General features: G+C 41.1%; 1 protein-coding gene across 2 annotated transcripts in view; it reads left to right on the plus strand.

Annotated features, from left to right (window-relative positions):
* The window catches only part of abcd3a (ATP-binding cassette, sub-family D (ALD), member 3a), an 82,382-nt gene that overhangs the window by 10,221 nt on the left and 58,809 nt on the right, over positions 1-13,352 (plus strand). For both annotated transcript variants that reach the window (XM_072273482.1, XM_072273483.1), the window contains one exon: positions 11,780-11,868. In XM_072273482.1, the coding sequence (XP_072129583.1) occupies positions 11,780-11,868 (89 nt within the window). The remainder of the gene's footprint in view (positions 1-11,779; positions 11,869-13,352) is intronic.

Here is a 13,352-nt window from a genome sequence, read left to right on the forward strand (position 1 = left end):
TATGAATATGCAAAATATTATGCTAAATATTAATGGAATGGTGAAGTTTTTATTAAAATTAGATTTTAGTTTGTTTCTCCAGAGCAATGGAATATAGAAGTAGTAGAAGGTTAGACCTGTGTTTAATTCGTAATTGGGCTGGAATTAAAAAAATGTGGAGCATTGAACTCTACACCAAAGAAAAGATTTTGAGCTCCTATAAATAATGTAATACAGATTTACCAGCATACATTGAGAAAATGAAGCAAGAAAGGCTCGAAGAGTTGAGTGCTTATTTTGTTGGAACAGCACAGTTGGGAGCAGCATGGTAGCAGAGTGTAATGCTCTTATGGCGCCTGTGACCCGGGTTCAGTTCCACTGCTGTCTGTAAGCAGTCTGTACCTTCCCCCTCCCCGTTACTGCACGGGCATCTTCGAGCTGCTCCGGTTTCCTCCCACATTCCAAAGACCTACATGTTTGTAGATTGATTGGTCATATGGGTATAATTGGGCAGCGTGGCCTCATTGGGTCAGAAGGGCATGTTACAGTGTTGTAATTCTAAATCTGAAAAAAGAATCTAAAGTTGGTGGGTGGGCTAAGGACAGGCCATTGCCGATTAATATATTTAAAAATAATGGGAAGGGTTTTGTAACAGTTACTTGAAAACAAATCAAAACCGCTGAGGGAGTTGATGCTGAATGACACGCTTCCATAAAACTGAGTTCCAAATTGAAAAAAGTATGTTCGATCCTTTATTACAAAATCAGCAAAGACGATCTTACAGTGATTTAAAAAAAACTAACAAAGCTAAAATTAGTGTAATTAAGTATAGTAAGCAAAATTAAGCATTCAAACTAGTGGTCAACAAAAGAAAGTCATCACAGGCTCATTCTCTCTCAACTAAGCTGAACTAGCTTAGTGAGACAAATATATGAGTAACTGTACTCATTGGCTTTTACCACGCCCAAACCCACATGACAAATTACGCACAATAAACACGCAACACAAAATACAATACAGATGGAAAATAGATACGTGGCTCCTACAGGTAGCAGAAGCAAAGTGTTAGCAGGACGTTAGTGATTGAAAATGAGGAATAACGGAAAGGATTAAGTGTAAGAGAAGGAATGGAGCCACACACTATCATAGCAGCTAGTGCTGCCACTGTGCAGCCGCAGAGACCTTGTTTCTATCTTTGTCCATGATGCTGTTTGTGCAGGCTCTGTCCTTCCTTTCCATGACCCATGTTCTGCTTTTCTCCCACAACCCAGAGGCATGCTGGTTGTTTAGGTTAATTCTCCCCGACTCACTCCACCCCATCCCTGTCCCCCTCCCTCAATTAAACTACCAGGTGGAAGGGTATGAGAGGGTACAGAGGAATGAGCGGGGCAATGAGATTGATGGTGTTGCTCTGGGAGCCAGCAGGGACTTGATGGACCAAATGGATTCCTTCTGTGTTGTAAGGAAATATTTAACAAGGAGGGTGAATCATGTTATAGCTTGTTACAGAGGATGCGATTAAGATAGGAACACTGCATGAGTCTTGAGGGCTTGAGTTGTAAGAAGAGAGTGGATAAACTGACACTTAGCTGGGGTTTCAAGTGTGGGATCCACGGACCACTTGCTTAATGGTATTGATCCATGGCCTATAGTGAAGGAAGCTGATAGCTACCCTTATAGAGGTTTATGAAATCATGAGTAGCATAGATAAGATGAACTATCAATCTTTTACCTAGGATAGGGGAGTCTAAGTAAGATGCAAATAAAGCGTGTCACTGAGAAAGAGCCTCATTTACCTTCATTGGAGCTATGTGGAGAGGGTTGGAAACAGTGCAGTGCCTCCTGTGCTTACCTTGGTAAATCCCTGCAGTCCCATAAGTATTAGAACCTACTGATGCCTCATTCATCACCCACTTCTTAACAAGAATCAAATGGAATGCTGCCTCAGCCTGGTGAGGCTTCCTTAAGAGTGAGTCACAGAAACTATGTGTGAGCAATCAAAAGACTGTCATTCATTGTCTCAAGTGTTTCATGGCCCATCCTGAAACTTGATATGTATCTACAGACCTGGAATTTATTCCCTGAGAAGCTAAATTTTTTTTTAAAATATCAAGATACCAAGGAAGCTTAATTTGAGATTAAATGTGAGAATATTAATATTTGCTGAGACTGTTTATCAAGCTTTAGTACAATGGACTCTGGTTAATTGGGCCATTGGTTAATAGGGGAAGCTGCCTATTTGGGACAATTCTTAAAGAACAAAAACTAACCGAGAAAATAGCCAGGATTCTCTTAACTTATTTGTGACACTATGCTGGAATGGGAGACTGTTGCCGAACAATTTCTGACTAGCATCAGTTGCATACACTTGTGTGGTTGTGGATGTGTTTGTGTTCAAAAAGCAGTGATTTTCATCACTGATAGTTGACAAGAAATGAGCAGTAAGACAATTCAGAACTGTTTTGCTCACTGCAGTTTCAAGCATTCTAGGTTGGGGATACCAGAAATGGCTGGGAGTGAAAATGAAATGATTTCACTACTTCCAACAAGTTGGGTAATACAGGTTTCTCCCGCTATCCGAATATAGAGTGTTCCTATGAAACCATTCGTAAGCCGAAATGGCGTAAAGCGAAGAAGCAGTTACCATTAATTTATATGGGAAATTTTTTTGAGCGTTCCCAAACCCAAAAAATAACCTACCAAATAGCACGTAAAACCTAAAATAACACTAACATATAGTAAAAGCAGGAATGATATGATAAATACACAGCTTATATAAAGTAGAAATAATGTATGTACAGTGTAGTTTCACTTATCAGAATTGGGAAGTTTGAGCCAAAATGGATTTATTGAAAAAACTCGGCACGTGCACACATGTGCACGTCATTCATGCTCATGTACACGCATTCGCACGTCACGCATGCACACACACCTGCCCGCACAAGGCTTCATGGTCATGGTAGTCTTTCTCAGGGTAAACACAAGTTTAAAGCGAGCGTCTTTTTTCGTAAAAGTGAAAATCCTCTTTCGGTTAATGAAAACAGGTACTAATGTAGACCTTTCATCAAGGTGAAATGTCATGAAGAGAATATTTGGAAAGTGGGGGACACCTGTACGAAGTATTTGAAAGTATTGACAATCATCTTGAATGCTACAATGAAAATGAAGATTTGGAGGATTCTGTTGTCAAAAACATTGCATGAAGGCAGTCCATTATCTGCTCTACGTGCGTTGATTTTGTTCAATAAAAAGAACACGGCAGCGCACACAATAAATTCTTCCATCGTTAACTATTAGCTAATGCACGATTTTATAGTACTGTAGAGGTATTGGTGGTGTTCTAATTTGTTCTCTGTTTAAACACATAAATTGTTACCCAGTTATATGGTAGTTCATCTTTTTTTTTCTTATATACCTTTTAAACTTGTTTCCATAAAACTTCAGCTAATTGAGACAGCTGCTTAGTTAGGCCAGTATCCATTGTACATAAAGATGTTAACTGAAGTGTCCAGTATACTTATTTAAATTAAATGCAAAATGGTGGAATCTGAAATTAAAGGTGCTGGAAATACTCAGCAAGTGGAGAAAGAAGCAGTGTTATAGTTTTGGGTCTATGACCTTCCTTCAATTTATTTATTCTCTTATTAAAATTCTGGTAAATTCTTTATGTTTAAAGAATGGTCTGTAGCCTGTGGGCATGTGGCCAAGTGGTTAAGGCATTGGACTAGCGACCTGAAGGTCGTGAGTTCGAGCCCCAGCCGAGGCAGAGCGTTGTGTCCTTGAGCAAGGCACTTAACCACACAGTGCTCTGCGACGACACTGGTGCCGAGCTGTATCAGCCTTTGCCCTTCCCTTGGACAACATCAGTGTCGTGGAGAGGGGAGACTTGCAGCATGGGGCAACTGCCAGTCTTCCTTCCATACAACCTTGCCCAGGCCTGCACCCTGGAGAGTGAAGACTTTCCAGGTGCAGATCCATGGTCTCGCAAGACTAACGGTCTGTAGCCTACTACAGTTTTCTGATTTAGTGCTTATCAAGATGCTGCTTAAATATTGGGAACATGCCTGCTTCTATCACCACCTCAGGAAGTGCAATCCATAATGTAAACCCTTCTGGGTGGGAAAAAAAAATCTTCCTGCGATCCCCTCCTCTTATTTTTTTTTACCAGGGAAAAGGTTTCTTCCTATCTACTTCTTTTATGCCTCTTATAATTTTTTTATGCCTTTATCGAGCCACCTCTCAGCATCCTCTGATCTAAGGATTTTAAAAAAGAGAATCAAGTCTTTCATCCAGAGCATTCCATCACAGGCACCCTCTCTAGAGTAATTATAATCTTCCTTTAATGTGGTAACCAGAACTACATATAATATTCCAACTGTGGCCTCATCATTGTTTTATAAAGTTATATCAAGATTTCCCTATACTTGTATTTTAATTAATTTTTTGAAGAAAAGCATCTGCATGAATTCTTCACTATCACGTCTACTTGTGCTGCCACCTTCAGACTTCTTTGGACTTGTACATCAAAGTTCCCTTTGTTTTCATTATTCCCTAACATTTTACTGTTCATGATATATGCTCTCCCCTTATTTCAAATCTCCCCTCCCCCTCAAATGCATCACTATACATTATCAGATGGAATTTAATCCTGATAATTGTTCTGCTCAGTTTACCAACTGATCAATATTGTCTGTAATCTAAAAATACCTTTGCTAACAACAGCACCACCAATTTTTATCCCATCTGAAAGCTTGCTAACTGATCCTCCTAATGTATACAACAAGCAACATCAGTTCCAGTTGCACAAAGAAACTCACCATCACCCTCTGTACCAAGCCAACGTTGAATCCAATTTGCCAACTTGTCTTAATGCCAAGGGTTCTAAACTTTGGGACCAGTTAAACATGTGGGACCTTGTCTAAGTCCTTATTTAAGTTCATGCAAACCACATCAATTGCACTGTCTTCATCAATAAATATACTTCGCTCATCAATAAATATACTCAGCTCATCAAAAAGCTCGATCAAAACTCAAACAGGGAGGAACTATCATGCACTCCCATGTCTCCTGATGATACTTTGGTCTCAGCATCTGAAGATGACTTGTATGCTGTCTTCAAGAGAGTGAATCCAAGATAACCATCCGGTCCGGACAGAGTTCCTGGCCGAGTACTGAAGACCTATGATGACTAATTGGCAAGTAGATTTACAGGCATCTTCATCCTCTCGCTCCAGCAGTGTGTGCTACCCACCTGCTTCAAGCAGACTTCAATTGTACTGGTGCCTAAGAAGAGCGTGGTAACCTGTCTGAATTACTGTTGCCCAGTGGCATTTACATCCACAGTGATGAAGTGTTTTGAGAGGCTCATGTTGAAGCATATAGGCTCCTGTCTGAATGGCGACTTGGATGTTCTCCAATTTGCCTACTGAAGCAACAGGTCTAAGCAGATGCTATCTTATTGGTTCTTCTCACAATCCTGGAAAATAAGAACAGCAAAGACGCATACATCAGGATGCTCTTCATCAATTACAGGTCAGCAGTTAGCACCATCATCCTCTCAAAACTAATCAGTAAACTCCATGACCTGGGCTACAATACCCCCGTGTGCAATTGGATCTAGATTTCCTCACTTGTAGACGCTAGTAAGTTCTGATTGGCAAAAACATCTCCTCCACAATCTCCGTCAGCACAGGAGCACTGCAGGGATGTGTTCTTAGCCCCCTGCTCTACTCGCTTTACACCTATGACTGTGTGACAAAGTACAGCTCCAATACCATATACAAGCTTGCTGATGACACCACTGTTGTGGGCTGTATCGAAAAGGGTGATGAACCAGCAAACAGGAGGGAGATTGAAAACTTGACTGAGTGGTGTAATAACAACAGCCTCTCTGAATGCAGTCAGAACTGATTGTAGTCTTCAGGAGAGGTAAACTAGAGGTCCGTGGGCCAGCAGTCATTGGCACATCAGAGGTGGAGAAGGTCAGTAACTTTAAATTCCAGAGTGTCACCATCTCAGAGGACCTGTCCTGGATCCATTATATGTATATTATTGCGAAGAAAGCACGGCAGTGCCTCTACTTCCTCAGGAGTCTGCAGAGGTTCGGCATGTCATCAAAAACCGTGGCAAACTTCTATAGATGTGTGGTGGAAAGTGTGCTGGCTGGCTGCATTACGGCCTGTTATGGGACCACCAATGCCCTTGAGTGGAAAATCCTACAAAAAGTAGTGGATTCAGCACAGTATATCATGGGTAATCCCCTCCCAACCTTTGAGTACATCTACATGAAACATTGCAGTAGAAAAGCAGTGCCCATCATCAAAGATCCTCATGACTCAGCCCATACTCTTTTCTCGCTGCTGCCGTGAGGTAGAAGGTACAGTTGCCGCAGGACTCACACCACCAGGTCCAAGAACAGTTACTACCTCTCAGCCACCAGGCTCTTGAATAGAAAGGGATAGCTACACTTATTTAAGGACTCTGTTATATTGTTATTTCATGCTTGTTATTTATTGCTAATTATTCGTATCTGTATTTGCACAGTTTGTTTACAGTTTACAGTTCCTGATGTGTATAGTAACTGTTCTGTAGATTTGCTGAGTATGCCCGCAGAAAAAGAGTCTCAGTATGTAGTGACGTGTATCCACTTGGATAATAAATTTTACTTCGAGCTAGTCAGACAGGATCTCTCAGTCAATTCATGTTCACTGTCCCTGATCAACCCTTTCTTATTTTAGTGCCTCTGCAAATGTCTCTTAAACTTAATGATTTTATCTGATTTTATTACTTCCTCTGGTCGTGAGCTCCAGATATCAACTACTCTGTATATATTAAAAAAAAAGCAGCTTGCCTCAGGTCACCTTTAGAACATCTCAGCTTGAAGATATGCTGTCTTGTTTTTAATGCCTTTACCTTGGGGATAAAGATTCTGACTATCTACCCTACCTGTTGTCTATTATCATTTTATATATCCAGAAGGATACCCCTCAACTTCCTTTGCTCTAAGGAAAACAAGGCTAGGCTGTTTGATCTCCCCCATAACTAAATCCTTCAATCCAAGCAACATTGTAGTGAATCTCCTCAGCATTCTGTTCAGTGCAATCACATCCTTACTGTAGTCTGGCCACCAGATTTGCACACAATATTTCAAATGTAGTCTAACTAGTGTTTTATAAAGTTGTAAAGCATCTCATTTTATATTCTATGTCCTTCCTGATGAAGGAAGGGTACCTTCCTCACCACTCTATCTAGCCATTTTGCGATTAAGTTTCATCAGCCAAGATTTGGCCCAACTAATCTGCTTTAAATTCTGATGTAGCTTTAGGTAATTTTCCTCCCTATCCATAACATCACCAGCTTAATTTACCAGCAAAGTAAATATATTATCAAAGTACATACATGTCACCATATACAACCCTGAGATTCATTTCCTTGCGGGTATACTTAGTAAATCCATAATATAATAGCCATAATAGAATCAGTGAAAGACTTGGGCATTCAACTAGTATGCAAAAGACAACAAACTGCAAATGTAAAAAGGAAGAAATAATAATAAGAAGAAGAAATAAATAAGCAATAAATATCGAGAACATGAGATGAAGAATCCTTGACAGTGAGTTCATAGGTTGTGGGAACATTTCAATTACGGGGTGCGTGAAGTTATCCCCTTTGGTTCAAGAGCCTGATGGTTGAGGGGTAATAACTGTTCCTGAATATAGTGGTGTGAGTCCTGAGGCTCCTGTACCTTCTTACTGACGGAAAGAGCAAGAAGAGAGTATGTCCTGGGTGATGGTGACCCTGATGATGGATGCAGTTGATGTTGATTAATGGTCGAGCTTTACCCATGATGGACTGGGCTGTGTCTACTACATTTTGTAGGATTTTCTGTTCAAGAGCATTGGAATTTGCATACCAGACTGTGATACAGCCAGTCATTATACTCTCCACTACACATCTGTAGATGTTTGTCAAAGTTTTAGATGTCATGCCAAAACTACTCAAGCTCCTAAAGAAGTGGAAGTGCTGCCGTGCTTTCTTTGTAATTGCACTTGCCTGCTGGGCCCAGAACCGGTCCTACAAAATAATAACACAGAGAAATTTAAAGTTGCTGACCCTCTGGTCCTGCAATGATGACTGGCTCATGGACCTCTGGTGTCCCCGTTCCGGAAGTCAGTAATCAGCTCCTTGGCCTTGCTGACATTGAGTAAGAGGTTGTTGTTATGGCACCACTGAGCCAGAATTTTCAATTTCTCTCCTAATATGCTGATTTGCACCTGTGACTTGGCTTATGACAGTGGTGTCATCAGCAAACTTGAATATGGCATTGGAGCTGTGCTTAGCCACACAATCATAAATGTAAAGCAAATAGAGCAAGTGGCAACATTCAAATCCAAATTGATAATATATGACACAAGAGAACATAGAATAGTACAGCACATTACAGGCCCTTCGGCCCACAATGTTGTGCCAACCCTCAAATCCTGCCTCCCATATAACCCCCCACCTTAATTTCCTCCAAATACCTGTCTAGTAGTCTCTTAAGCTTCACTAGTGTATCTGCCTCCACCACTGACTCAGGCAGTGCATTCCACGCACCAACCACTCTCTGAGTGAAAAACCTTCATCTAATATCCCCCTTGAACTTCCCACCCCTTACCTTAAAGCCATGTCCTCTTGTATTGAGCAGTGGTGCCCTGGGGAAGAGGTGCTGGCTATCCACTCTATCTATTCCTCTTATTATCTTGTACACCTCTATCATGTCTCCTCTCATCCTCCTTCTCTCCAAAGAGTAAAGCCCTAGCTCCTTTAATCTCTGATCATAATGCATACTCTCTAAACCAGACAGCATCCTGGTAAATCTCCTCTGTACCCTTTCCAATGCTTCCACATCCTTCCTATAGTGAGGCGACCAGAACTGGACACAGTACTCCAAGTGTGGCCTAACCAGAGTTTTATAGAGCTGCATCATTACATCGCGACTCTTAAACTCTGTCCCTCGACTTATGAAAGCTAACACCCCATATGCTTTCTTAACTACCCTATCTACCTGTGAGGCAACTTTCAGGAATCTGTAGACATGTACCCCCAGATCCCTCTGCTCCTCCACACTACCAAGTATCCTGCCATTTACTTTGTACTCTGCCTTGGAGTTTGTCCTTCCAAAGTGTACCACCTCACACTTCTCCGGGTTGAACTCCATCTGCCACTTCTCAGCCCACTTCTGCATCCTATCAATGTCTCTCTGCAATCTTCGACAATCCCCTACACGATCTACAACACCACCAACCTTTGTGTCGTCTGCAAACTTGCCAACCCACCCTTTTACCCCCACATCCAGGTCGTTAATAAAAATCACGAAAAGTAGAGGTCCCAGAACAGATCCTTGTGGGACACCACTAGTTACAATCCTCCAATCTGAATGTACTCCGTCCACCACGACCCTCTGCCTTCTGCAGGCAAGCCAATTCTGAATCCACCTGACCAAACTTCCCTGGATCCCATGCCTTCTGACTTTCTGAATAAGCCTACCGCGAGAGCAAGGGTCCCACTGGATCCTGCAGTACACCACTGGTTGCAGATTTCCAATCACAAAAGCATCCAACCACCACTATCTTCTGCCTTAGAAAAGCATCCTTTCTCCTCAAAAAGCTCAAGGCAAAATTCCCCCTACACATGGTCATGCTGATTGACACTGATCAGCCTCTGCCCTTCTAAATGCATCTAAATCATATTCTTTCAGATTTTCTACAATACTTACCCTACTACAAATGTAAGACCTGTAATTACCTGGTTTACGCCTGCTGTCCTCTATAAGTGTGTTGGTGCGTGGCCAAGTGGTTAAGGCGTTCGTCTAGTGATCTGAAAGTCGCTAGTTCAAGCCTTGGCTGAGGCAGTGCGTGTGTCCTTGAGCAAGGCACTTAACCACACATTGCTCTGTGACAACACTAGTGCCAAGCTGTATGGATCCTAATGCCCTTACCTTGGACGATATCAGTGGCATGGAGAGGGGAGACTTGCAGTATTGGCAACTGCTGGTCTTCCATACAACCTTGCCCAGGCCTGCACCCTGGAAACCTTCCAAGGCGCAAATCCATGGTCTCATGAGACTAACGGATGCCTTTATAAGTAAAGGAACAACATTAGCTATCCTTCAGTCTTCTGGCACCTTTCCTGCATCTAATGAAGATGTGCAGATTTCTCCAGCGGGGTCCCAGTTATCTCCTTCCTTTCTTTCCATATCTACCTGAGATAGATCCCATCTGGCATGATGGATTAATCAGTCCTTATGCACCCCATGATTTTTAACACCTGCTTATTACAGACCTGCTCCAGATTATCAACGTGCTTCTTTCTGAACTCATTATCTTATGTGGCCGCCTTGGTGAATACAGATGAGAAGTAGTAATTTAGGATCCTGCCCACATTGCCTAGCTCATCACGTATATTATCCCTTTAAAGACTCGCTCTTTCCTTGGAATTTTTTTGGAATTCTCTTAAATTCTGAAACAATTCGGAAAAGTTGCTGTGTCACTCCACTACTCAAGAAAGGAACAGCAAAACCAAACAATTCTGGACCTGTTAGCTAATGTCAAGAAATTACCAAACCTCTTATTAATGTTATAGTGCATTAATTCTTTGAAAATTTTGAGTTAATTATAGGGCTGCTCTGGTTTGTTAAGGGTGTTGGAGTGTCATGTCACATGTCTTTGTTTTGACGATTGAAGTAATGAACTGGATGTTGTCTATGGATATTATTTATATGAACTTTGAGAAGGCATTTGAGAAGATTCTTCATGGCAAAAGCTGAATTTGTGCCATTGAAGGGAATTTATTGTCTTGAATAGGGAATTAAGCAGAACTGTAGGGATCTTGGACAGTCGTTAGATAATGAATTTTTTGTTAGAGTTGTGTCCAATAGTTTGCCCATTTAAAACCAAAGAAATCCAGGCAGTTATGATTCACACGTCTTGCTGTATTCATATTCCAGCTTGTTCAATTGATTTCTATCCTTTTCACTCTTATAAAGCTGACATATACCTTGAACTAAACAGCTTATATATAGTGATCAAGTAGATGAAGCACTTAAGCTGCTCATTTGCAACTTCCAACGTAATTATTGAAAACTGACTTGGGAGTATCAACTTCTCCCTCTCCCAAGCCACAGCCTTCATACTTACTCTTTCATTACCAGGAGCTGTCTCAGGACATGCTATGACTATGACTAAACCAAGAACTAAATTGTGAGATCTTTTAGTATATTTAGTTCAATACAGAATTTTACTTGCCAAACCCACAAAGGAGTACTCAGGATCATATCGAAATTCCATTACCTGTAGTCTACATACATACTCTGTTAAAATGCGAAGGATTAGAACATTTAATTTACCATCTATTCCCAAATTTTGATAGAATGCAAATTACTTTCCCTGTGTTTTCTTCCAAATTGTATAGTGTGTATTTTCTAACCCAGAAAGAAAATGAATAAAGAATATTCCAAGTTACTTTTTCATGTGGTCCTCAATCTAGTTGCTTGACTGTGATAGGTTTTGTTTCATTCTTTTCTCTCCCTCTTCCTCTTAAATGACCACTCTCTGTTTGGTATCATGTTGATTACCCTGTGGGATCAGGAAAATAAACTATTTTGTGTCTGGTATTATTGTATTACTTTATCGCTTATTAACCTGATGCGAGTAGCAAAAGAGGATGTGAATCTTTGAAACCAATAGATACGTGGGGCGGGGTGGGGGGGGTTATTTGACCAGTTGTAAGTTTACTCGAATGCCTATTTTACTCATTCTAGTCTGCCTACCTGTTACTCATTGCGGTAATGCTTGTTGCTCGAACCTACTGTGACGTCTGGATGATTCAGAATGGAACCATGATTGAAAGGTATGTTTGGAGACTTTGTGACTTGATCAGTACTTGCATATGGGTACTATAAACTGGAATTATATGGAAAGAGACAAAAAAAAAATACACCGGTGAACTCTGCGAGTCAAAAACAGGATCTATGGAGGAAAAGGATGGTTGATGTTTCAGATCAAAGCCCTGCATCAGAACTGAGATTATAGAGGGAAGTTAGCCAATATATAGAAGTGAGAGGGACTGTTGTGCTGGAGGCAGGTAGTTGATAGGTGAAAACAGATAAGGAAGCAATATTGAGTCAATGGAACAAGGTGGGGTGGATGAAGAGTCTAGGTAACGAGGGGGTATGGGGTAAGAGAATAAAAGGAGAGAGTTCCTGGGTGGACTGTTGAGCATGCAAAAGGAGCATGGACTGAGTGACCTGAAATTCAGTACTCATACGGTTGGGCTGCAGGTTAGCTAAGCAGAATATGAGCTATTATTTTTTTCGTTTGCACTTGACCTTCATCATGGCAATGGAGAAGGATGAGGACAGATAATTTGGTATGAGAGTGGCAAGAGGAGTTGAAATGACATGCAGTTGGAAGCTCAATCTGGCTATTATGGAGAGAGAACAGGTGCTCCACAAAACGGTTACCTAGTCTATGCTTAGTTTCAACTATGTCGAGGAGACCACATCCATTAGGTCTGTGGATTTGCTTTCCTGCTTAACACAATGAGTTTCTTCCAGCAGTTTATTTCTTTGCTGTAGATTTGAGCATCTGTTTTCTTATGTGCCTCCATAAATTCAGAGAGGAACCCGTTTGATGATTTCACTGTCACTAAATTATCAGAATGTTGTACAAAATTTAAGACTGAATGAGCTATTTCTCTTAAATTAATTGTTAGGAAGACTGGAGCCATTATCATTGGGTTTATGTAAAAGTTACACTCTTGCCACTGACAGTTTCTATGAGTTGTCTGAAGCTGAACGATGGCAGTCACAACTTCAGTGACACATTTACCAGAGTCTCCTCTAAGAATTGAGAGGTGCTACCTCTAAGATTGTCAACTTGCAACTCAGAATAACGCACAAAATGCTGGAGGAACTCAGCCAGTCAGGCGGCATCTACTGAGAGGAATAAGCAGTTGACATTTAGGGCTAAGACCCTTCTTCATCAGGAGAGGAAAGGAAGAGGGAAGAAACCAGGAAAAGAAGATTTAGGGAAGGGGATGGAGTACAATCTAGAATGTGATATGTGAAGCCAAATGAGGGAATGGTGGGTGGGTGGGAGAGTGAGAGACAGTATGAAGTTGGGAGGTGATAGGTGGAAAAATTAAAAAGCTGAAGAAGGAAGAATCTAGTAGGAGTGGAGAGTGGATCATGGAGTGTAAAACTGTATCAACTCTTAATGTGGCCATGATCTTCAGCAACTGTCTGGGCTTTAGCAAGAAGGGGTTGTATTACACAGAAGTAGATATAATTTTGAGTGATGTTTTCTGTAATTCTTGTGTTTGCATAAATATTT

Source organism: Mobula birostris, chromosome 12 (assembly GCF_030028105.1).
Source record: "Mobula birostris isolate sMobBir1 chromosome 12, sMobBir1.hap1, whole genome shotgun sequence".
NCBI lineage: Eukaryota > Metazoa > Chordata > Chondrichthyes > Myliobatiformes > Myliobatidae > Mobula > Mobula birostris.